Here is a 24,520-nt window from a genome sequence, read left to right on the forward strand (position 1 = left end):
CCCCACACAGTACCCTAAATAAAATACTGTCACACACTGTACCCTAAATAAAATACTGCCCCACACTGTACCCTAAATATAATATTGCCAGACACTGTAACCTGAATACAATACTGCTGTACACTGTACCCACTAAATATAATACTGCTATACACTGTAACCTGAATATAATACTGCCACACACTGTACTCCGAATATAATACTGCCACACATTGTACCCACTAAATATAATATTGCCACACACTGTACCCTGAATATAATACTGCTATACACTGTACCCTGAATATAATAATACTATACACTGTACCCTGAATATAATACTGCTACACACTGTGCCCACTAAATATAATCCTGCCACACACCGTACCCTGAATATAATAATGCTATACACTGTAACCTGAGTATAATACTGCTATACACTGTACCCACTAAATATAATCCTGCCACACACTGTACCCTGAATATAATACTGCTATACACTGTACCCACTAAATATAATCCTGCCACACACTATACCCACTAAATATAATACCTCTTATCCTCTGTGTCCTCATCATTCCTCATCACCCCCATAACCCCTGCCAAACCTCTCCTCAACACTACTATAACCACCCCCGCACCTCTCCTCATCATTACTATAACCCCCCCACACCTCTCCTCATCACTACTATAACCCCCCCCCAGGCACCTCTCATCACTACTATAACCCCCCCCCACACCTCTCCTCATCACTACTATAACCCCCGCACCTCTCCTCATCACTACTATAACCCCCCCACACACCTCTCCTCATCACTACTATAACCCCCCCCCCCACACACCTCTCCTCATCACTACTATAACCCCCGCACCTCTCCTCATCACTACTATAACCCCCGCACCTCTCCTCATCACTATTATAACCCCCGCACCTCTCCTCATCACTATTATAATGCCCCCTGCATATCTCACCACCCCCATAACAACCCCCTGCACCTCTCTTCACCCCCATAACACCCTCCTGCACCTCTTATCACCCCCATAACCCCCCCTGCACCTCTCATCACCCCATAACACCCCCCCCCTCATCACCCCCATAACACCCCCTGCACCTCTCATCACCCCATAACACCCCCCCCCCTCATCACCCCCATAACACCCCCTGCATCTCTCATCACTCCCATAACACCCCCTGCATCTCTCATCACCCCCATAACCCCCCCTGCATCTCTCATCACCCCCATAACCCCCCTGCACCTCTCATCACCCCCATAACCTCCCCATGCACCTTTCATCCCCCCATAACACCCCCTGCACCTCTCATCCCCCCCATAACACCCCCCTGCACCTCTCATTACCCCCATAACCCCCCCTGCATCTCTCATCACCCCCATAACCCCCCTGCACCTCTCATCACCCCCATAACCTCCCCATGCACCTTTCATCCCCCCATAACACCCCCTGCACCTCTCATCCCCCCCATAACACCCCCCTGCACCTCTCATTACCCCCATAACCCCCCCTGCATCTCTCATCACCCCCATAACCCCCCTGCACCTCTCATCACCCCCATAACCTCCCCATGCACCTTTCATCCCCCCCATAACACCCCCTGCACCTCTCATCCCCCCCATAACACCCCCCTGCACCTCTCATCACCCCCATAACCTCCCCATGCACCTTTCATCCCCCATAACACCCCCTGCACCTCTCATCCCCCCATAACACCCCCTGCACCTCTCATTACCCCCATAACCCCCCCCTCTCATTACCCCTATAACACCACAAGCACCAGTTCCCCTGCACCTCTCATCACCATTGTAGTCTGCAAACAACATAGCCCCCATCCAACCCCCCACCCCCCACACACCCGTTCACTCACCCTGCCGGGGTTCGGTGCAGCTGCTGCTCCTGTCAGAGTGTCACTGCACGGGGAGGATCCGTCGGGAGGCTGCTGGACTGGAGATCGCGCCGGAACAGGTCAGGTGACTGGAGTAGACGTGCGTGCCTGCGCGGGGCACGTCGACTCCCATCAGCCCCTGGCCTGTCCGGCCCTGCCGTACTTCTTAAGGGGCCCGCGCCCTAGAAAGAGCGGGCCTCATAGTCCTGCGGGCCCCCCAGACTATGAGGCCGCGTCATAGTTCTGACGGGTACCCAGCCAGGAGTCAGTGAGTGACAGTCGCAGTCACTCACTGACTAGCCGGAAAAAAAAAAAGTACAGGGACGTCCGGGCCTCCCTGAAGCTCCGGGCCCCATACAAGTGTATGGGTTTACCCCCTGATGGTAGCCCTGTGCACTGGGTCCGATGGTAGGACCGGCCCAGCGTGTGAGGGCGGGCCGGGCCCCCTCCCACACTGGGCCCCTGTGCAGCTGAACCGGCTGCACAGGCGATATGTCCGCCCCTGCAGCTCAGGTAGTAAAGGTGTTCTGCCCTGGAACACCACAATAACTGTGTTTGATTCAGGATAATGGGATGGGGGGCACAGGACCTATAGTCATGGGTAGGTAGGGGGGTGTTTGTACCAAGCAGCACCCGAGAGGGGTCTATTTTTACTTTCCTTTTGTGTACAAGGAGAAAAAGTTGCCTTTGGCTGTCCGGGCATGCTGAGAGTTGTAGTTTTGCAACAGCTGGAGGAGCACTGGTTGGAAAACGCTGACCCAACTGATCTAGATTTTTGCCATGTGTGTGTTCCGATTCCGGACATTTCTGCACGCGGCGATACCATATATGTTTATTTTTATTTACACTGTTGTTTTTTTTTTTTTATGGGAAAAGGGGGGTGATTCAAACTTTTATTAGGGAAGGGATTAAATGATCTTTATTCACTTTTTTTCCCCACTTTTTTTTGCAGTGTTACAGCTCCCATAGGGACTATAACACTGCACACACTGATCTATTACATTGATCAATGGTTTCTCATAAGAAACCACTGATAGATGATTCTGCCGCTTGACTGCTCATGTCTGGATCTCAGGCACTGAGCAGTCATTCGGGGATGGACAGCGTGGAGGAAGGTAGGGATCCTCCGGCTGTCCTGTAAGCTGTTCGGGATCCCAAACAGCTTCCTGAGCTAACCGCAATGTCAGGCTGCTGCTTCCAAAGCCGGCAGGATATTGTCATGTATAAAAAGAGGCATGGACTCAAGGGACAGGGACATAATACTCCCCCTTTATAAAGCATTGGTACGGCCTCACCTGGAATATGCTGTTCAGTTTTGGGCACCTGTCCATAAAAGGGACACTGCAGAGTTGGAAAGGGTGCAGAGACGCGCGACTAAACTAATATGGGGCATGGAACATCTTAGCTATGAGGAGCGATTAAAGGAGTTACAATTGTTTAGTCTTGAGAAGAGACGTTTAAGGGGGGATATGATAAACGTATATAAGTATATTAATGGCCCATACAAAAAATATGGAGAAAAACTGTTCCAGGTTAAACCCCCCCAAAGGACGAGGGGGCACTCCCTCCGTCTGGAGAAAAAAAAGTTTAGTCTAAAGGGGCGACACGCCTTCTTTACCGTGAGGACTGTGAATTTATGGAACGGTCTACCTCAGGAACTGGTCACAGCAGGAACAATTAACAGCTTTAAAACAGGGTTAGATACATTCCCGGAACAAAATAACATTAATGCTTATGAAGAAATATAAAACTACATCCCTTTCCCTTATCCCCTTACATCCTTCCCTTCAATTCCCTGGTTGGACTTGATGGACGTATGTCTTTTTTCAACCATACTAACTATGTAACTATGTAACCGGCATGGTTTTACTTTCATTTTAGACGCAGCGTTCAACTTTGAATGCCACGTCTAAAGGGTTAATAGCATGCAGCACCGCGATCAGTGCTGCGCGCTATTAGCCACTTGTCGCCGTGGCCCCGCGTTATAGAACGGGAGCGGACTCATGATGTACCGATACGTCATGGGTACTTAAGAGGTTAAAGCGGTACTCTCCTGGAAAACATTTTTTTTTTCTTTTTTTTTTTTAAATCAACTGGTGACAGAAAGTTAAACAGATTTGTAAATTACTTCTATTTAAAAATCTTAATCCTTCCAGTACTTATCAGCTGCTGTATGTTCTAGAGGAAGTTCTTTTTTTTTTTTTTTCCTTTCTGTCTTGCCACAGTGCTTTCTGCTGACACCTCTGTCCATTTTAGGAACTCTCCAGAGCAGGATAGATTTGCTATGGGGATTTGCTCCTACTCTGGACAGTTCCTTAAATGGACAGAGGTGTCAGCAGAGAGCACTGTGGTCAGACAGAAAATAATTTCTTCAGCAGCTGATAAGTACTGGAAGGATTAAGAGAAGTAATTTACAAATCTGGAAGGATTAAGATAAGTAATTTACAAATATGTTTAACTTTCTGACACCAGTTGATGTGAAAACATTTGTTTTCCACTGGAGTTCCCCTTTAAGGAATGTTTGCCCTTACTGAGCACCCCCAGCATTTTTTTCAGAGGTTCGTATTCTCGTTATTTTCCCAATAGATCTAATTACGAAAAATTATAACAATTAATATAATCACTTTCCTAATATGTGACCTGCAAACTGAATGCAGTGGGAAAAGCCAATTTAGACTTAACACCCCCCCCCCCCCCCACCACCACCAACCCATGAGAAATTACAGCGGAATTTAAAATGTGCCATTAACCGAGAGAGAGAGAAAATCTAAATATCTGAAACAGCGTTTTACTCCACAAGTTACGTCTGGTGTACCGCGGATAGCTGCATGCGCTGTGACCTAGTTTAATATCATCCTCTAATTTCACGGCCGCGCTGCTCCTCCGACCCCGCGCGCGCTGCCCATTAATATTAGATGCTATAAATAAAGGATTATGGGATATTACTCGGGTGTAATGTACTTAGCAAAACTACTACCGTATTTTTCGCCCTATAGGACGCACCGGCATATAAGACGCACCCAATTTTAAAAGTGCAAAAATCTAGAAAAAAAAAGATTCTGAACCCAACAGTGATCTTCAACCTGCGGAACTCCAGATGTTGCAAAACTACAACTCCCAGCATGCCCCGACGCTCCGGACGTCTTCTTTCCTGGGATCCACGCTTTCTGTCGCCGTCATCACGTCGCTACGCACGCCGCGCCTATTGGATGACGTGATGACGACGAAGGAGAGCGCCGGCCATGCAGGGGATCCCGGCATGGAGCAGACACCGAGGAGGCAGGCAAGGTCCCTCCCGGTGTCCTGTAAGCTGTTCCGGATGCCGCGATTTCACCGCGGCGGTCCAGAACAGCCCGACTGAGCAGCCGGGTTAGTGTCACTCTCGCTTCAGACGCGGCGGTCAGCTTTGATCGCCACGTCTGAAGGGTTAATACAGGGCATCACCGCGATCGGTGATGTCCTGTATTAGCCGCGGGTCCCGGCAGTTGATGGCCGCAGGGACCTCCGCAATAGGTGTGTATTCGCCGTATAAGACGCACCGACTTCCCCCCCCCCCCCCCCCAGTTTTGGGGAAGAAAAAGTGCGTCTTATACGGCAAAAAATACGGTATTTAAAGGGAATGTATCACCCTTATTTTTTTTTTTTACTTAGAACCACTTACTGAAACATTTTTTATATATATGTATACACTGTTCAAAATAATAAAGGGAACACTAAGATAACACATCCTAGATCTGAATGAATGAACTAATCGTATGAAATACTTTCGTCTTTACATAGTTGAATGCGCTGACAACAAAATCACACAAAAATTATCAATGGAAATCAAATGTATCAACCCATGGAGGTCTGGATATGGAGTCACACTCAAAATCACAGTGGAAAACCCCACTACAGGCGGATCCAACTTTATGTAATGTCCTTAATACAAGTCACAATGAGGCTCAGTAGTGTGTGTGGCCCCCACGTGCCCGTATGACCTCCCTACAACACCTGGGCATGATCCTGATGAGGTGGAGGATGGTCTCCTGAGGGATGTCCTCCCAGACCTGGACTAAAGCATCCGCCAACTCCTGGACAGTCTGTGGTGGATGGAACGAGACATGGGGGTTTATTTACTAAGAGTGTTGTGTAGTTTTCTTTGTGAGTTTTGATTTCCGACAGGTATTTTCCCAAAGTATTTACTAAGGTTTCCCTACGTTTTGCTTTTTTTTTTTTTTACAACTGTTCTGATCTGTAGGGTTTTCCTCAGTTCAAATCCACCACATTTTTTGTGGAAACCTTAGTATATATGTTTGGATTTTTCAAAACTGTCGGGGCCACACCCCTTTTTTTGGGAAGGTATAAAATTGTGTCGCAATCTGGGCGCAAAACCCAAGAAAAAAAGAGTCGGGATCACGTTAGTAAATAAACCCCATGATGTCCCAGATGTGCTCAATCGGATTCAGGTCTGGGGAACGGGCGGCCAGTCCATAGCATCAATGTCTTCCTCTTGTAGGAACTGCTGACCCACTCCAGCCACATGAGGTCTAGCATTGTCTTGTATTAGGAGGAACCCAGGCCAACTGCACCAGCATGTGGTCTCACAAGGGGTCTGAGGATCTCATCTCGGTACCTAATGGCAGTCAGGCTACCTCTGGCAAGCACATGGGGCAAAGTAATTCCACCCCACACCATTACTGACCCACCGCCAAACTGGTCATGCTGGAGGATGTTGCAGGCAGCAGAACGTTCTCCACGGCATCTACAGACTTTGTCATGTGTGTCACATGTGCTCAGTGTGAACCTGCTTTCATCTGTGAAGAGCACAGGGTGCCAGTGGCAAATTTGCCAATCTTGGTGTTCTCTGGCAAATGCCAAACGTCCTGCATGATGTTGGGCTGTAAGCACAACCCCCACCTGTGAACATCGGGCCCTCATACCACCCTCATGGAGTCTGTTTCTGACCGTTTGAGTGGACACATGCACATTTGTGGCCTGCTGGAGGTCATTTTGCAGAGCTCTGGCAGTGCTCCTCCTTGCACAAAGGTGGAGGTAAGCGGTCCTGCTGCTGGGTTGTTGCCCTCCTACGGCCTCCTCCACGTCTCCTGATGTACTGGCCTGTCTCCTGTAGCGCCTCCATGCTCTGGACACTATGCTGACAGACACAGCAAACCTTCTTGCCACATCTCGCATTGATGTGCCATCCTGGATGAGCTGCACTACCTGAGCCACTTGTGTGGGTTGTAGACTCCGTCTCATGCTACCACTAGAGTTAAAGCACCGCCAGCATTCAAAAGTGACCAAAACATCAGCCAGGAAGCATAGGAACTGAGAAGTGATCTGTGGTCACCACCTGCAGAACCACTCCATTATTGGGGGTGTCTTGCCTATAATTGCCTATAATTTCCACCTGTTGCCTATAATTTCCACCTGTTATGGTCCGTGCCTGAGAAGGAACAAAATGCCTTAGAGGACATCACATTGCTCCGGGCCCTTTAATTCAGTGGGGTTCTGTTTTACAGGTTTTATTTGTAACATTTTTATTTCTCAACCTTTTATAATTTTAGCATTTAATAGAATAAAATCCTCTGTACCCTAATTGTTTTTCCAGCCACATTAACCGGTGTATTTGTTTCACAGAAGAATGTGAGTCCGGTGCAGAGCGTCCTGCAAAAGAATTTTTGGGTGGCTTTGCCAAAAATCAAAACAATAGGTCGCTTGTGCCTGTGCTCACTTCATACCCGTTTTACCTAGGAGACCTGCGCAAATGCCACCTGCCAGCTGAATGGATGGAATATCTCTAATGTTCAAAGCAGTAGTCTCAAACTGTGGCCCTCCAGATGTTGCAAAACTTCAACCCCCAGCATTCCCGGACAGCAAACGGCTGTCCGGGCATGCTGGGAGTTGAAGTTTTGCAAAAGGGAAACCTTGATTTACCTTTCATGATCAGTGTGGATCCTCTGGAGGAGGCAGACAGGCGTTTGGCTGTCTGGGCATGCTGGGAGTTGATGTTTTGCAAACGACAAGCCTTGATTTACCTTTCATGATTAGTGTGGATCCTCTGGAGGAGGCAGACAGGTGTTTGGCTGTCTGGGCATACTGGGAGTTAAAGTTTAGCAAAATAAAAAAACTTAATTTACCTTTCTTGATCAGCGTGGATCTTCTGGAGGAGGCAGACAGGTGTTTGGCTGCCCCGGCATGCTGGGAGTTGAAGTTTTGCAACATCTGGTGGTGGTGGGGGGGGGGGGGGGGGGGCGGTTGTGGGTACAGTTTTAGATCACTGGTCCAAAGTTTAGCAGAGTGTAAAATATAAGGTGTCTAGCAATGGGGGGGACAGGGAAGTGTAACTTGGGGTGACCCCTTAGCTTTCTACTTCTCCCTTGTTGACCGATCCTCTTCTTTCCAACTGGGCAGACCGGCCCGATTGGGTTTCATCTTCCCCTTATAGATATAAAGGCTGAGGAGGAGACACCCAAGCCGACACCAAAGCCAACAGTACCCAACTTGTCTTGGTCTTCTTCTCTGTACTGGAGGCCGCACTGGGGGGGCTCTTCTTCAGGCTTTGCAGACTGGCTGCTGTTCTGGGGGAAATGCTTCTCCTATGGGCCAATTTCTAGCACCAGTTGATTAAAAAAAAAAAAAAAAAAAAAGGGTTTTCACCGGAGTACCCCTTTAAATTCCCCGCTGTAACACTTATGGCAGGGTCGATCTGACGCATTTGGCGGTGAAGTAATGAACAGTAATATATCTATTAATTCACCGTCCATAATTCGAATAATGATGTCACCTCCTCAATAAGCCTCCCGCACATTAACTCCCTGTAATGTTGTCATCATTGGCCGCGCTTCAGTGTCGCCCTCCGTATTTAATGCCAGGGAGAGACTGAACTTTTTTTTAAAACCCCTGCCAGGAGGCCCTTCATCTTCATTACCCGGCCCGTAAAATGAGCGTAATGGACAGTGGTGTCACAGTGCGAGAAACGCAGAAAAAATCCGCCATATCATCAGCAAAACATGGAAAGTCGCCCATTATTCATGCTCAGGTGGAGCCGCCAGTGATTATGAGACGTGACATTATAATGCACGGTGATCATTTATCAGGGACATGTAGGGGTAATACCGGAATAGAAAACGCACAAACCACGGAGGAAGGCGAAAAACCAACGCTATCCCAGAAAATGGAGGCAATAAAATAATAATAATGAGGAGCTGTCACCGAGCAAATTATAAGTCAATGTCCTGAGACGCTTATCAGCAAGAAATCATTGTAAAGTGATCAGTGAGGAAGAGCGCCACCCGGGGGGGGACAACTCCATGACATATTATAAAGTGATGATGTATAATATAATGATTATGTATAATGTAATCAGAATATATAATATAGTTAGAGATGAGCGAACTTCCAGTAATTCGATTTGCCACAAACTTCTCGGCTCGGCAGTTGATGACTTTATCCTGCATAAATTAGTTCAGCTTTCAGGTGCTCCGGTGTCTGGAAAAGGTGGATACAGTCCTAGGAAAGAGTCTCCAGACACCGGAGCACCTGAAAACTGAACTCATTTATGCAGGATAAAGTCATCAACTGCCAAGCCGAGAAGTTTGTGACGAATTGAATTACTGGAAGTTCGCTCATCTCTAAATATAGTGATGATATAATATAGTGATAATCATCCTGTACCCCAAGTGTTATCATCCTGTACCCCAAGTGTTATCATCCTGTACCCTGAGTGTTATCATCCTGTACCCTGAGTGTTATCATCCTGTACCCCAAGTGTTATCATCCTGAACCCCAAGTGTTATCATCCTGTACCCTGAGTGTTATCATCCTGTACCCCAAGTGTTATCATCCTGTACCCCAAGTGTTATCATCCTGTACCCCAAGTGTTATCATCCTGTACCCCAAGTGTCATTATCCTGTACCCCAAGTGTCATTATCCTGTACCCCAAATGTTATCATCCTGTACCCCAAGTGTTATCATCCTGTACCCCAAGTGTTATCATCCTGTACCCCAAGTATTATCATCCTGTACCCCAAGTGTTATTATCCTGTACCCCAAGTGTCATCATCCTGTATCCCAAGTGTCATCATCCTGTACCCCAAGTGTTATCATCCTGTACCCCAAGTGTTATCGTGTACCCCAAGTGTTATTGTGTACCCCAAGTGTCATCATCCTGTACCCCAAGTGTTATTATCCTGTACCCCAAGTATTATCATCCTGTACCCCAAGTATTATCATCTTGTACCCCAAGTGTTATCATCCTGTACCCCAAGTGTCATCATCCTGTACCCCAAGTGTTATCATGTACCCCAAGTGTCATCATCCTGTACCCCAAGTGTTATTATCCTGTACCCCAAGTATTATCATCCTGTACCCCAAGTATTATCATCCTGTACCCCAAGTGTTATCATCCTGTACCCCAAGTGTCATCATCCTGTACCCCAAGTGTTATCATGTACCCCAAGTGTCATCATCCTGTACCCCAAGTGTTATTATCCTGTACCCCAAGTATTATCATCCTGTACCCCAAGTGTTATTATCCTGTACCCCAAGTGTCATCATCCTGTACCCCAAGTGTCAGTGTCATTATCCTGTGGCACTTGGCTCCCTCTATATGGCTCCCGCTTGATACACTATTGGCCCCATATATGATGCCGCCTCCCATATAAGGTATCTGCACACGCTTCCTCCATTATACTCCGGACACTGATGGGGTTTCCTTAGACGCCGGTGTTAACATCATTGACGTTTCCTGGTCCTATTGCAGAATTTATTAAAGTGGCGGATCGCATAATTAATAGGCGGCTGTTGTTACGATGCGGCAGACATCGTGAGAATAAAATGGGGAGAGAATTTGGCTTTGTGCAAAAAGATTAATTTCGCTGCCGCATAAAACGTCTTTGATGTGAAGGGAGGAATTTTATGAGCTGAAACTACAAAGGATTGAAAAAAATATATAACTTTGATGGTTTATAGAAGATACGATCAGGAGCCGCGGACGACATCTACCCCGTGAATCTGGGGAAATTGTCCTACAACCGTTCACTTGTCATTAGGGTTTTGCATTTCGCGTCTCTACATAAAAGCCTCAGGGAGCAGCGCCTGGTATCACAGCTGTAGGAGAGGGTGCAAATACATCTCATCAGCCGCTGCCAGACACTCTGCCACCGCCGGCTATTGAATGTGTCAATCATTGTTACCGGGACGGCCGCTGTGATTCTATGTCTCCATTGTTTACAGAACTATATGGTAATGCAGGAAATCCCAGGTCACATGTATGGATGTTATTAATAATTTATCGTCATGGTAATGAAAAGAAAATATCAAATTACTATAAATTATACAACAAAATCTTTAATTAAAATTGTAAACATTACATTAATTATAAGTAATGCAATGTATGTACACTGTGACCTCACCAGCAGAATAGTGAGTACAGCTCTGGAGTATAATATAGGATATAACTCAGGATCAGTACAGGATAAGTAATGTATGTACACAGTGACCTCACCAGCAGAATAGCGAGTACAGCTCTGGAGTATAATACAGGATATAACTCAGGATCAGTACAGGATAAGTAATGTATGTACACAGTGACCTCACCAGCAGAATAGTGAGTGCAGCTCTGGAGTATAATACAAGATATAACACAGGATCAGTACAGGATAAGTAATGTAATGTATGTACATAGTGACCTCACCAGCAGAATAGTGAGTACAGCTCTGGAGTGCTGACCAATTAGTTGCGGGTGTGGTCGTGCTTCAGCTGTGCTGTGTGTCTGCTGTGTCTCCTGAGCTCCAGGGAATTACCATCTGTTCCACCTGGGGCCTGCTTCCTCCTCCCCAGGGAGGGAGTGGGTTTCCAGGCATGAGTGAGGGAGGCGAGGCCCAGGCTTCTGCTCCTCGGAATAGGCCGCAGGGGAGCAGTAGAAGCCAGCAAGCGGCCGGAACATCGGAGGATTTGGGGGTGAGGCGTTCCACCAGGAGTCGCAGCAATGCTGCTCCAACTCCCCCCACAGAGGTGAGAAGCTCCAAGGCTGGATCCACCTCGGGAAAGCTGGGTGTTTCCAGCGGAAAGCTGGGTTCATCAGGAAGGAGGCAGAGTACTCACGGAGGTGAAGCCGACCTCAGTGAGGAAGGCTGGGGAGTGCTGAGGACCCGGGAGTCTATTTCCACCTATACGTCCCGGGTAAAAAGTCACCTCCGTGAGTATGAAGACGCCTGTAAGGCCATCAGGAGGCTCGGAGAGGGACTTCGCTGTGCCCGTGCCAGGGCTAAGGTAACTCCTAAGAGGAAAAAGACAGAGATCCAGGCAGAGATAAAAAGACTTTTGGCTGAAATACAAGCTTTGGAGGAGAGGAGAGCAGAATTACTGGCGAAGAGTGGCCCATTTAAAGAAAAATTGGAAAATGAGGAGCGCTTCAGGGTGACAGAAGAAGAAAAAAATAAAAGGTTGATGGGGCTGCAACCTGAGAGCCAGGTGGATGATGCGGAGGAGATGGAGGAAGAACAACAGCCAGATCCACCTGGTGGCCTGCGGCAACAGCAGCAGGCCCCGTACAGTGGGCCCCCTGCACAGCAACCAGCAGTATCACCTGCCGACTCAGGGGAGGACAGTGACAGCAGCTACCAGGGAGGGGCGCTAATGGCCCAGATCCGCATGCTGGAATTCCCAGTGTGTCCTCAGAATCTGGTGTTTGGAGATGAGCTCCCAAATGAGGCACCTGGGGGTAAGAAGAAAAAGAAGACCAAGCCAAAGCAGCAAGAAGTGGTGAGTTACATCTACACCCCCCTCCCTGTAAACCCTGAGTCGGCCGCAGGGTCAGCTCATTGTGCAAGCCCCGTTACCCAGCCCAGCCCGTGTTCTGTGGTGGACTCGGTGCAAAGGTGCGGGGAGAGTACAGATACTAAAAGGGCGCAGAGCTCCATGCCTGTTTGCAGTAGCAGGGATGGAGCAGAGAAGGCATCGGCCGCAAGGCCGTACAGTGAGGGCGGCCCAGCGGTGGGCAGAGAGGCAGACTCCGGTGCTGTAGTTCGCTCCCCTGTGGGAGAGGGGGGTGACTCAGTGCCGGAGGTAGTCGTGGTGGCTAAGGGAAAAATAGATTCTCCCAAAAGTAGAAAAAAACTTTTGTTTTGCATTGGCGCCGCTGATCCAGATCAGCGGCGCCCAGGAGCTGGACATTCTAGTACGGATGAGGCGGAGGGTACCGGTAAAAACAGGGCTGGGGCCGCTGATAAACAGGCTAGGCAGGCTTCCCGGTCCTTGTATAAGGGACCGGTGACCTGTCCTGTGGTGATGGCTCCAGCCCTGGTACCCAGTGATGCTGACAGTACAAAATCTGCGCCAGAACGCACCGGTCCAGCCAGTATGAATGTGGAGGTTAATGTTGGAGTGACTGAGGGTGTGAATGAGGGGAATAATTCATCTGTTACTAAAAATCTGTCTGGGGCTTTGAATAGTGGTTTGGGCTGTAGCACGGGTGGAGGTATGGGGGGCACATCAGCTAAAATAGGGGTCAATGGTTTGGGTATGGATTATGTGGAGGAGGGTGGTGAAGGGGCACAGATTAGTGGTGGGAATGTAGGGCCTGGTCCAGTTGCACCCCCAGCGGTGGCAGCACCCATCCGCAGCTACGCGAATGTCACCGCTGGGGGAAGGGGGGCAGCTTCCTCGTCCTCTGGCTCTGGGGAGAGCAGTTTGCAGCAGCGTCTCCTGGGGGCCTTAAGGAGAGGGGAGAGATCAATCAATGTAGAGGGTAGGGAGGTTGATCTATCCTTTTGGATAGAAAGACATGGTCTTTCAGCCTTCCGAGAGGAAAGAGGGGGGGATACTGTGTGGTCCCTCCCTACAGCCGGGCCAGGTGGTCTCCGTAGGAATGTGGTCCGGCTGAGGTGGAGAGGCAGTGATACATGTCCTCCAAGATCTAAAGTTGTTGAGCTTCTGCTGAAGTTGGGCTTTAAGGCAGCTGACATCTATGCCTTGATACATCCTTATGGTACCCCTGAGTTCGATATCAGCTTTGTTCGGCCGGAGGGGCTTGAGCTCTTCTGGTCGAATTATGAGTTGGTAAAGAATGAGCCCGGCTGGCGAGACTTTGCCATTCAGGCAGTGTCTCGCCAAAATAATGTCAAGAAGGTGACCGTTTTAACCCGTAATGAATCGCTTTCTTGTATTGACATCATGACGTGGCTAGGTCGGTATGGTGAGGTGGTGGAGGTCCCAAAAAAGAACAGGGATGAATATGGCATCTGGTCAGGGGCCTGGACGTTTATGGTCAAGCTTAGGCGTTCAGGAAACACCGTTACCCATATACCATCTGCGACCTTCCTCGGAAGGGATCGTATCCAGATCTTCTACCAGGGTCAGCCGAAGCTCTGTCACAGATGTGGTGACCCCACACATTTTAGTGCCAATTGCACTGTGCAGAAGTGCACTCTGTGTGGGGAAATAGGCCATCTAGCTACATCTTGTGCGGAGATTAGGTGTCACCTGTGTGGTGACTTAGGTCACCCATTCAGTCGCTGCCCTCGTTCCTTTGTCAACGCGGTTGTTGCCCCGGTGGGAGTAAGCCGTGAGGTGGATTCTGCTGGGGAGATGGCTGTCGGGGATGAAGGGGTGCAGAGGCCAGGGAAGAAAAGTAAGCAGAAGACGCCTGCCCAACTGAGGCGTCTCGAGAAGCGTCAAAGGGAAAGGGACAGGGAGATTCAGGACTCACAGGAGCATCAACCAACTGGGGTGACTCCTGATCCTGTCCCTGCGGCCAGTCTTACTGCTGAGGCCCTGGGGGATAGTGAACTGGATGAGGAGACTGGAAGGATCCACAAAGAGGGGGATGCCGTCTCCTCACTGTCCTCCCATGGTGGGAGCGCGGATGAGGACAGTGGGGGATGGGCAGAAACAAAGCGGGGTACTCGGAAGAATAAGAAAAGGAGAGATGTAAGATCTTCTCCCACCTGCCAGATGCCAAAGGAAGGTACAACTGATCTCCCTCTGATTGGTCTCTCCAACCGGTTCCGAGCCCTCCGCGACATTTCCTCTTCGGAGGAGGGGGTGGCTGGGGGTGAGGTTCCGGATGTTGCGGTGGGGCTCACAGGAGATGCTGAGTCCTCTCTCCCTGGGGAATCTATGTCTTCAGGGGGGGAGACAGGCCCAGAGTCAGGGGACGAGGAAAATTTATATAAAGGGAAAATGGACACATCTATTTCACTTAAAAGGGGTAAACCATCATCTGATGAGGAGGGTGGTGGGGTGGATGGGAAGGATGGTGGGAAAAAGAAAGCTGTCTAACTCAATCACCCTTGATGGCGGCACCCTCTCCGTTGACTCTGGCATCCATTAATGTTGCCAGCATAAAGTCAGATACGGCTCGATTTGCGGCCTATGATTTTTTTGCCCATATTAATGCTGATATTTTATTTTTGCAGGAGACCAGGCTAACAGATATGTCATCTATCTACAAGGCTAAAAGAGAGTGGAGGAATGGGCCCTCCTACTGGTCTCTTGGGGCCGAGCCGTATAGCGGAGTGGCGGTCCTTTTTACCGCAGCGGTAGAATGCCGACGGGTTATCGAGTTAGAAATGGGGAGGTGCCTGATCTTAGATGTCCTCATGAAGGGACAAGAACTTCGCCTTATTAACATCTACGGCCCACAGTCTAAGTGGGACCGGAAGTGTCTCTTTATGAGGATCAAGCCCTATCTTTTTACAAGTCGGCAGGTGGTCTTTGGAGGGGACTTTAATGCTGTCACGAGGCCCCAAGACAGGGGAGGTGCCAGAGACAAGCTGACTTATGATAGCGCCGCCCTTAATAGCATAGCGAGTGAGGCTCGCCTGGTGGATGTCCACATCCGGCACACCCCAGGCCACGTGGGATTCACCTATCATAGGGGTAGTTGTAGGTCTAGGATAGACAGGTTTTATTTAAAGGAGGAGGCCGTCTCTTCAGCAGTATCTGTTGTTGAGGTGGAGTTCTCCGATCACTGTTTAATTTTGTTTTCTCTGAATGTCGCAGAGACCCCCCGGATGGGCAGAGGCTATTGGAAGCTGAATTCGTCTCTCTTGGAAGAAACGGAGATAAGACAGTCCTTTGAGGATTTTCTTCAGAGCCAGGTACCATTGCTGGGCCTTTGTAGCAGTAAGTCAGAGTGGTGGGAGATCTTCAAGGAAAGGGTTGCGAGATTCTTCCGCCAGCTCTCGGGCCTCAGAAGCCTAAACAGGTACCGTTTGTACCAGGGCCTGAGGAAGAAACTTGAGAACCTTGTCTCGACTGGAGGTAGTCGTTACGATATCTCCAGAGTGAAGTCCTTGCTGATGAAGTGCCAGTACGACAGACACGCATCTTTGGTTTTTGAGAGGGATTACGGGAAGTACCGCTCGCCCGACCCTTACAGAAACTGCAAGATGTCAGTGAATAGTAAAGTAGTCTCAGGACTGATTGATAGTACGGGATCCTTGAAAAGGTCCAGATCAGGGATCCTGGAGGTCATCAGATCCTTCTACTCGCACCTCTTGGGAAGGAAGGATCTAGATCGGGATAAGGTATCAGCTTTCTTGGCTGAAACCGTCCCTGAACCAGGAGTAGACCCCTCTCTTGACGTTTTGACAGAGATGATCCGGGAAGAGGAAGTCAGGATGGCTATTGATGGGCTTGCCCTCAAGAAGTCACCCGGTCCGGATGGCTTAACATCTGAGTTCTATAAGACCTTTAAGGACCCTTTGGTTCCCCTCTTGACTGCGGTTTTTAATGAGTGTCTATCCTCGGGCACTTTGCCAAAGTCAATGAGGAGGTCAGCGCTGATCATCCTGTCAAAGGGTAAAGACCCGTCCCACATTGAGAATTGGCGTCCCATAGCACTTCTCAATGCGGACAGAAAGATTCTGGCAAAAGTGCTGTTTAACCGGCTGGTGGAGTTTGCACCCCGGCTCCTTTCGGGGGCTCAGCATTGCTCTGTTCCGGGCCGCAGTACATTCAGTGCTGTGCTCGGTGTCCGGGAGGCTGTGGAGCAGGGTAGGGCTGGCCACTGGAAGGGGTACTTGCTGTCCTTGGATCAGGCAAAAGCGTTTGATCGGGTTAACCATGAGTACCTCTGGTCTGTCCTTCTGAGATATGGCCTGCCAGGGGGTTTTGTTGATTGGCTTAAGACCTTGTATGTAGGGGCAGAGAGTTTCCCGCTTGTGAATGGTTGGATTGGCCGCTCTTTTGAGGTTGGGTCTGGTGTCCGTCAGGGTTGTCCTTTGAGCCCTTTGCTGTACGTGTTTGCAATCGATCCTTTCCTTAGAAGGATTGATTGTGGACCGTTGGCGGGGGTGAGAATGGACCTGGCGGTGCCGGATTCGGCTCTGAGGGCGGTAGCGTACGCTGATGATATCACCGTGTTTGTCTCCTCACAAGAGGAGGGCAGATGGGTGATGTCAGAGGTGGACCGCTACTCGGAGGTATCCGGGTCCAAGATCAATCAGGATAAGTGTGAGAGTCTCTGGCTGGGAGGGGGAGATCCTGATTTTAACCTCCTGGACGCCCTTCCAGAGCCCCAGGAATCCGCAAAAGTCCTCGGCATCGAATTTGGTCACGGGGATTACCCCAAACAAAACTGGGACAGCAGGCTTAAGATCGCCGCTCAGAAGGTGGATCAGTGGAAGGGTTGGTCTTTGACCCTCCGGGAAAGGGTTAACCTGATGAAAAATTTCCTGCTCCCTTTGCTGATATATCTGGGCAGTGTATGCATGTTGCCAGAACCTCTTTGGACCCGGGTCTACAGTGTGTTCTTCCAAATGTTATGGGGGAATAGACTGAACCTAGTGAAGAGGGAGGTTACTTACCGTACAAGGAGACTAGGGGGGTTGTGTATGGTCAACCCCATGGTATTCCTAGTGAATACCTTTCTTAAGACCAATATAGCAAACCTCTGGTCAGAGAAGGCTCCTCCGTGGGTATCCTCCTGTAGGGGATGGTTTCGGCCTTTCTTCCAGGAATGGGAGACAGGAGGGCAAGTGAAGGATCTTCGCACACCACACGGGCATCTCCCGGCTTACGCTACCCCGGTTCTGAAGGTTATTCGTCGGTGGGGTCTGGGGATGTGGGAGATTAGGACTCTGTCGAGGAAATTCCTTGACAAGAGGGTCCTGTCTTCTCATTTCCAGAGGCCATTGGCGCTCAAGGACTGCCCAAGTCGGGATCTGGAGGTGGGTTTAGAGCTTTTGAATTCTATCAGGATCCCCTTGAAGTTTTGGGACTTGACTTGGCGCTGCTTCCATGGGAAACTGTGTGTGAGGGACAATCTGAAGTGCAGGAGCTCTGATGACCGGGGATGTCCCCGCGAAGAGTGTGGAGGCATGCTGGAAAGCATGGAGCATTTTCTGCTTCATTGTCCCTTTAACACAGAGGTTTACAACAGGGTGGGCGCTTCCATTGGTTGGCCTCGGCTGGCCAGTCTCTCCTATGCGGAATGGGCCTATGGGGCATTCAGAAACCTTGGAGGCTGGGACCGGTGCACTTTATTCCTAGTCAGCTCAGTGGTCAGGTATTACACGTGGAACGCACGGTGTTTAGTGTCGACGCAGCGTAAAATTCTCCCTGTGGGTGAGGTGGTTAGGAACATTCTTGGTGACCTGGTGAAGGTGCGTTCTCTGGAGTACGAGAGGCTGGGTGCTGGCAGGGCCTCTCGTCTGTGGAGGGGCTCTGCCTTTAAAGTGCCTTAGCCTGTCGTCTCCCCCTGATGCTGGCACATGAGTCTTTTTGTTTTGTGCTGTAGATATATGGTGATATAGGGCTTGCAGGCACTGAACTTGAGCTTTAGGGGTTTGTGTGATTGAAAAGCCTTATTGTTGTTTGTTGTTTGGTTTGTATAGTTTGTATTATTTTGTATATATTTGTTTTGTTTGTACATTTATGTATATGTGTATATATATTGTATTTTTTTTTTCTAGGGGTTGTGTTGTGTTGGGGTTTAGTGTTAGGTTGGGTGGTGGGTAGATGGGGGGAGGGGGGATTCTGTGTGGGACTTTTTATTTAAAAAAATAAATAAGTAAAATCCTGGACTGGTTCATGGACGTCTGTTATCATGTACTGGGGGCATGGGATGCGGGACCAGCTCAGGGCCAAAAAAAAAAAAAAAAAAATATTTGTATATTCTGTTTTTCTGTTTGCGGTGTTTGTTGGTGGTTTGACACATATTTATTATTTTGGGTGGTGAAATGCAACCGGACCAGTTTTTAGTTATTATTGTTGTTATTATTATTACTGTAAGTATTATTATTATTATTGTAGAGTGTTTAGTAGTTGTTGTTATTATAGCGGTGTGTTTGGTGAGAATGAGGCTGGACCAGAAGATACTTGGTTGGACATTTTTGGACTAATATGGACTCATTATTGTATATATTATACAGGTGTATGTTGTTTGTATTATTGTTATGGTGATGTTCGTTCTTTTTGTAATGTTTTATATTTTTTAATAAAAGATCTACAGGATATAACTCAGGATCAGTACAGGATCAGTAATGTAATGTATGTACACAGTGACCTCACCAGCAGAATAGCGAGTACAGCTCTGGAGTATAATACAGGATATAACTCAGGATCAGTACAGGATAAGTAATGTAATGTATGTACACAGTGACCCCACCAGCAGAATAGTGAGTACAGCTCTGGAGTATAATACAGGATATAACTCAGGATCAGTACAGGATAAGTAATGTAATGTATGTACACAGTGACCTCACCAGCAGAATAGTGAGTACAGCTCTGGAGTATAATACAGGATATAACTCAGGATCAGTACAGGATAAGTAATGTAATGTATGTACACAGTGACCTCACCAGCAGAATAGTGAGTACAGCTCTGGAGTATAATACAGGATATAACTCAGGATCAGTACAAGATAAGTAATGTAATGTATGTACACAGTGACCTCACCAGCAGAATAGTGAGTACAGCTCTGGGGTATAATACAGGATATAACTCAGGATCAGTACAGGATAAGTAATGTAATGTATGTACACAGTGACCTCACCAGCAGAATAGTGAGTACAGCTCTGGAGTATAATACAGGATATAACTCCGGATCAGTACAGGATAAGTAATGTAATGTATGTACACAGTGACCTCACCAGCAGAATAGTGAGTACAGCTCTGGAGTATAATACAGGATATAACTCAGGATCAGTACAGGATAAGTAATGTAATGTATGTACACAGTGACCTCACCAGCAGAATAGTGAGTACAGCTCTGGAGTATAATACAGGATATAACTCAGGATCAGTACAGGATAAGTAATGTAATGTATGTACACAGTGATCTCACCAGCAGAATAGTGAGTACAGCTCTGGAGTATAATACAGGATATAACTCAGGATCAGTACAGGATAAGTAATGTAATGTATGTACACAGTGACCTCACCAGCAGAATAGTGAGTACAGCTCTGGAGTATAATACAGGATATAACTCAGGATCAGTACAGGATAAGTAATGTAATGTATGTACACAGTGACCTCACCAGCAGAATAGTGAGTACAGCTCTGGAGTATAATACAGGATATAACTCCGGATCAGTACAGGATAAGTAATGTAATGTATGTACACAGTGACCTCACCAGCAGAATAGTGAGTACAGCTCTGGAGTATAATACAGGATATAACTCAGGATCAGTACAGGATAAGTAATGTAATGTATGTACACAGTGACCCCACCAGCAGAATAGTGAGTGTAGCTCTGGAGTATAATACAGGATATAACTCAGGATCAGTACAGGATAAGTAATGTAATGTATGTACACAGTGACCTCACCAGCAGAATAGTGAGTACAGCTCTGGAGTATAATACAGGATATAACTCCGGATCAGTACAGGATAAGTAATGTAATGTATGTACACAGTGACTCAACTTTTTGTATAAACTGTAAAATATTGGGAACATGTTTTAAGAGGAATTGATGTGAATGAATCATTCTGAAAAGCTTTCTGACTGTTGGATAAATGGCGCTGCCGCTAGTCATGAATGTAGATTTTCTTTTCTATTTTGATGGATCTACTTATTTGGTAATTGCTGTGTTTTCCAGATGTACCGAGCTGCACTACCCATCAAGCCTTCCACCTACGAGCATCATTATTACCTTTCACAACGAGGCTCGCTCCACACTTCTGAGAACGATTAGAAGGTAAGATAAATCCTGTGACAGGGACGTGTCGCTCGTTCACACGTGGCGGTGCACGCTGTATATTCCCATCACATTGTGTCTCTGTATAGTGACATCGCAGGTTATCATCCGAAATGCCACTAATTAAAACACGCACCGCAACAGCCAAAAAAGCTGCGGCGAGATGACAGTCGGGTTGAAGGTAGCGGTGATTCGCGAAAGGAGTCGCTGACATTTCCTATTGAGCTGTCTCATTTCATATGAAGGAATTTTTCAACAATTAGCCAAAGATGAGAAGAAAAATCAACATAAATAGAAACGTCTCTAGAGATAAATACCAGGCGCTCACATCTCCAAGAAGTAAACAAGATTTGAGGTTTAATGGAGGATTTACGCTCCTCTTCAAAATGCAAAATCAAATCATTCTTCTTATTATGTTTTTTCTTGAAATATGACATTGGGTTTTATAACTGCACTGAGTACAGCAGGGTTCATGTCTAAGCCATCCCGGACGAGCCCCCAAAGAAAGCTGAATAATAGCTGCAGTACCGCTAATGACCACTGGCTTATGTAAAAATGTCAGCATTTTATGCAATTCTGGGGCTAGATACATATATACAACTTTATGATCTTATTATCATTTATTAGTGCAGAAGAGCAGGATTTGGAAATTTTCTATGTGTGATAATATTGTAAATGTTTAATGCCAGTATACCATGTCCAAACAATATCACTACCCCATGCCCACAAATTACATCCACACAGTGACTGATCATAATCTAGTATTTTACCAATAACATCACTAGTATATTAAAGGGGTATTCCAGGCAAAAACATTTTATCCCCTATCCAAAGGATAGGTCTGATCACGGGGGCCCGACACTGGGACCCCCCCCCAATCTACCTGCAGCACCCATATTCTATGCGGGTGCTGCATTTCCAGTTTCGGAAACCTCTGGGATTCCGGGACTGGGGACGTGACGTCACACCACGCCCCCTCCATTCAGGTCTATGGGAGGGGCGTCACGCCCCATCTCATAGACATGAATGGAGAGGGTGTGGCGTGATGTCACATCCCCAATCCCAGAATCCCAGAGGTTTCTGAAACTGGAGTAGCAGCACCCGCATAGAATGCAGGTGCTGCAGGGAGATCGCGGGGGGTCCCAGTGTCGGGCCCCCACGATCAGACATCTTATCCCCTTTCCTTTGGATAGGGGATAAAATGTTTTTGCCCTGAATACCCCTTTAAGAATAATATCCCTTTACCGGAGACTAATGATACCACCAAACCATGACCACACATTACCACCACACAGTGAATGAATAATACCGCCACATTGTTAGTAAACAAAAACTAGTGTATTCAGTACAGCAGTACCAATAAAATCAGTATACAACAGACAGTAGCGTCACAACATGACCACACAGTGAATGAATAATACCGCTATACTGTCACTGAACAAACTCCTGTATATGAAGACTGGTATTGCCAATATTGTCACGCTACAAGAGACAAACAATACTTCCACACCAAGACATTACCACCAGACAGTGAATGAATAATACTGCCATACTCTTACTGAACAGAAACTAGTTTATCAATAACAGCATTACTAATAAAATGACTATACAAGAGACAAATAATACTGCCACACAATGACCACACATTACCATCACAGAGTGACTTAATTATAATACTAAACTTTTACTCAAAAACACCCTCTACTTATATATACCCCCCTACATTGACCATATAATGGTTGATTCACAGGCTCTGCAGACCATATAAGTGATCCAATGACATGTGACGTCTTCTGTGATCATAGTAGGTCACTTTTCTATTTTTCCTTTCTATCCAGCCCAGACCGTCAAGACACCTCTCCCCCCCCAATTCCAGTGGTCACTCCCTTTCAACACCTGACTACTGATGTAATGTATCGGGCTGCACTGCAACCTGGAAAAACCTGAGACGACACGTAGTTTGTATGCTGCTAAAAATAAACATTGGGGTAAAAATCAGAGAAGAGTTGCGAGATCACAAACACAAGTACAGACACTATATTATGAACTACACTAACTTTACAGCCCCTGTAGCATAGTCAAATATCTCATCTGGCATCTTTGCAGTATATGTTATCTTTATCACCTGTTTGTGTAGTTTTTACCTCTTTTGTTTAGTATATATGTTCACCAAGTACAGTTCTGGAACAATCTGTCAACATCATCCTTGTATTTTGTACTTAGTACAGTGAGTGCACAAGGGTGTAACACAGTCATTAGTGTAACACTCACGTTTCAGAAGATAGTAACTCCGGTGGATGTGGATCCACTGGACCTGTGTGGCAGATGACTCGGACCATACCAGGAAGCAGAGTCTAAGGTGCCGATGGTTTTCACCAGAGCCCGCCGCAAAGCGGGATGGACTTGGTGTGGCAGGCGGCACCCAGGTCGCTACCCCTGGCACGGCTCGACCACACAGGCTGCTGAGGATATGCGAGGCACAGGATGGATGAAGCAGCTCGTAGTTAGGATAGCAGAGGGTCAAGGCAGGCGGCAAAGTAGCGTAGTCAGGACGTAGCAGGAGGTCAGTAGGCAGGTGGCAGAGGAGCAAGGTCAAGTCACAGAGCAAAGGATCAGATACACTGTAAGGCAACTCTCAGGAATGCTTTCTCTTGGGCACAAGGCAACAAAGATCTGGCAGGGAAGTGAGGAGGGGGGAGGAATTTATCAATGAGCCACAGGTGAATTACACTAATGAGCGCACTTGCCCTTTAAATCTTAAAGCACCGGCGTGTGCACGCCCTAGGGGACAGGGACACGCGCGCCGGAGGAGAGAGGCAGAGGCTGGGGCAGGAGAAGCACAAGGTGAGTGACGGACTTGAGCTCGCATGCGGGCGTGTCCCGCGATGCGAGTCCCAGCCCCGCCGGCAGCAGCAGGTAACGGGACCATGTGTTCTGGGTCAGCGTGTGTGGCCGGAGCGCATAACGTAACAATTAGTATCTACAGGATACCTTTCTTATTAAAGGGGTACTCTTCTGCTAGACATCTTATCCTCTATCCAAAGGATAGGGGATAAGATGTCTCACCGCGGGGGTCCTCCATGATTCTAAACAAACGCTGGGATTCTGCGGCAGTGGTTGTAACGTCATGGCCAAGCCCCCTCATCATGTCACACCACGCCCCCTCCATTCATGCCTATGAGAGGGGGCGTGCCGGCCAACACGCCCCCTCCCATAGACATGAATGGAGGGGGCGTGGTGTGACATCATGAGGGGGCATGGCCGTGACGTCACGATCACGGCCTCCGGCTCTGAGCATTCTGAAAAGCGTTCAGAACGCTGGAGTATTGGAGTACCCCTTTAAGGAAAGGTATTTAGCATTTTTTATTATTATTTTTTACTTTTTTTTTGTATCCCAAGCTTTACATTTTTGTCTTCCCCATTACAGAGCTTTTTTTTTTTTTTTTAGACAGGTATATCATATTGTTATGACATTTGGAGGGTACAGATAACTTTACAGATAGCTCT

General features: G+C 47.7%; 1 protein-coding gene across 2 annotated transcripts in view; it reads left to right on the top strand.

The window, feature by feature from the left end:
- Nucleotides 1-24,520, top strand: part of GALNT14 (polypeptide N-acetylgalactosaminyltransferase 14) — a 524,060-nt gene that overhangs the window by 329,730 nt on the left and 169,810 nt on the right. For both annotated transcript variants that reach the window (XM_056568538.1, XM_056568539.1), the window contains one exon: nucleotides 20,915-21,013. In XM_056568538.1, coding sequence (XP_056424513.1) covers nucleotides 20,915-21,013 — 99 coding nt within the window. The remainder of the gene's footprint in view (nucleotides 1-20,914; nucleotides 21,014-24,520) is intronic.

Source organism: Hyla sarda, chromosome 3 (genome assembly GCF_029499605.1).
Source record: "Hyla sarda isolate aHylSar1 chromosome 3, aHylSar1.hap1, whole genome shotgun sequence".
NCBI classification, from domain to species: domain Eukaryota; kingdom Metazoa; phylum Chordata; class Amphibia; order Anura; family Hylidae; genus Hyla; species Hyla sarda.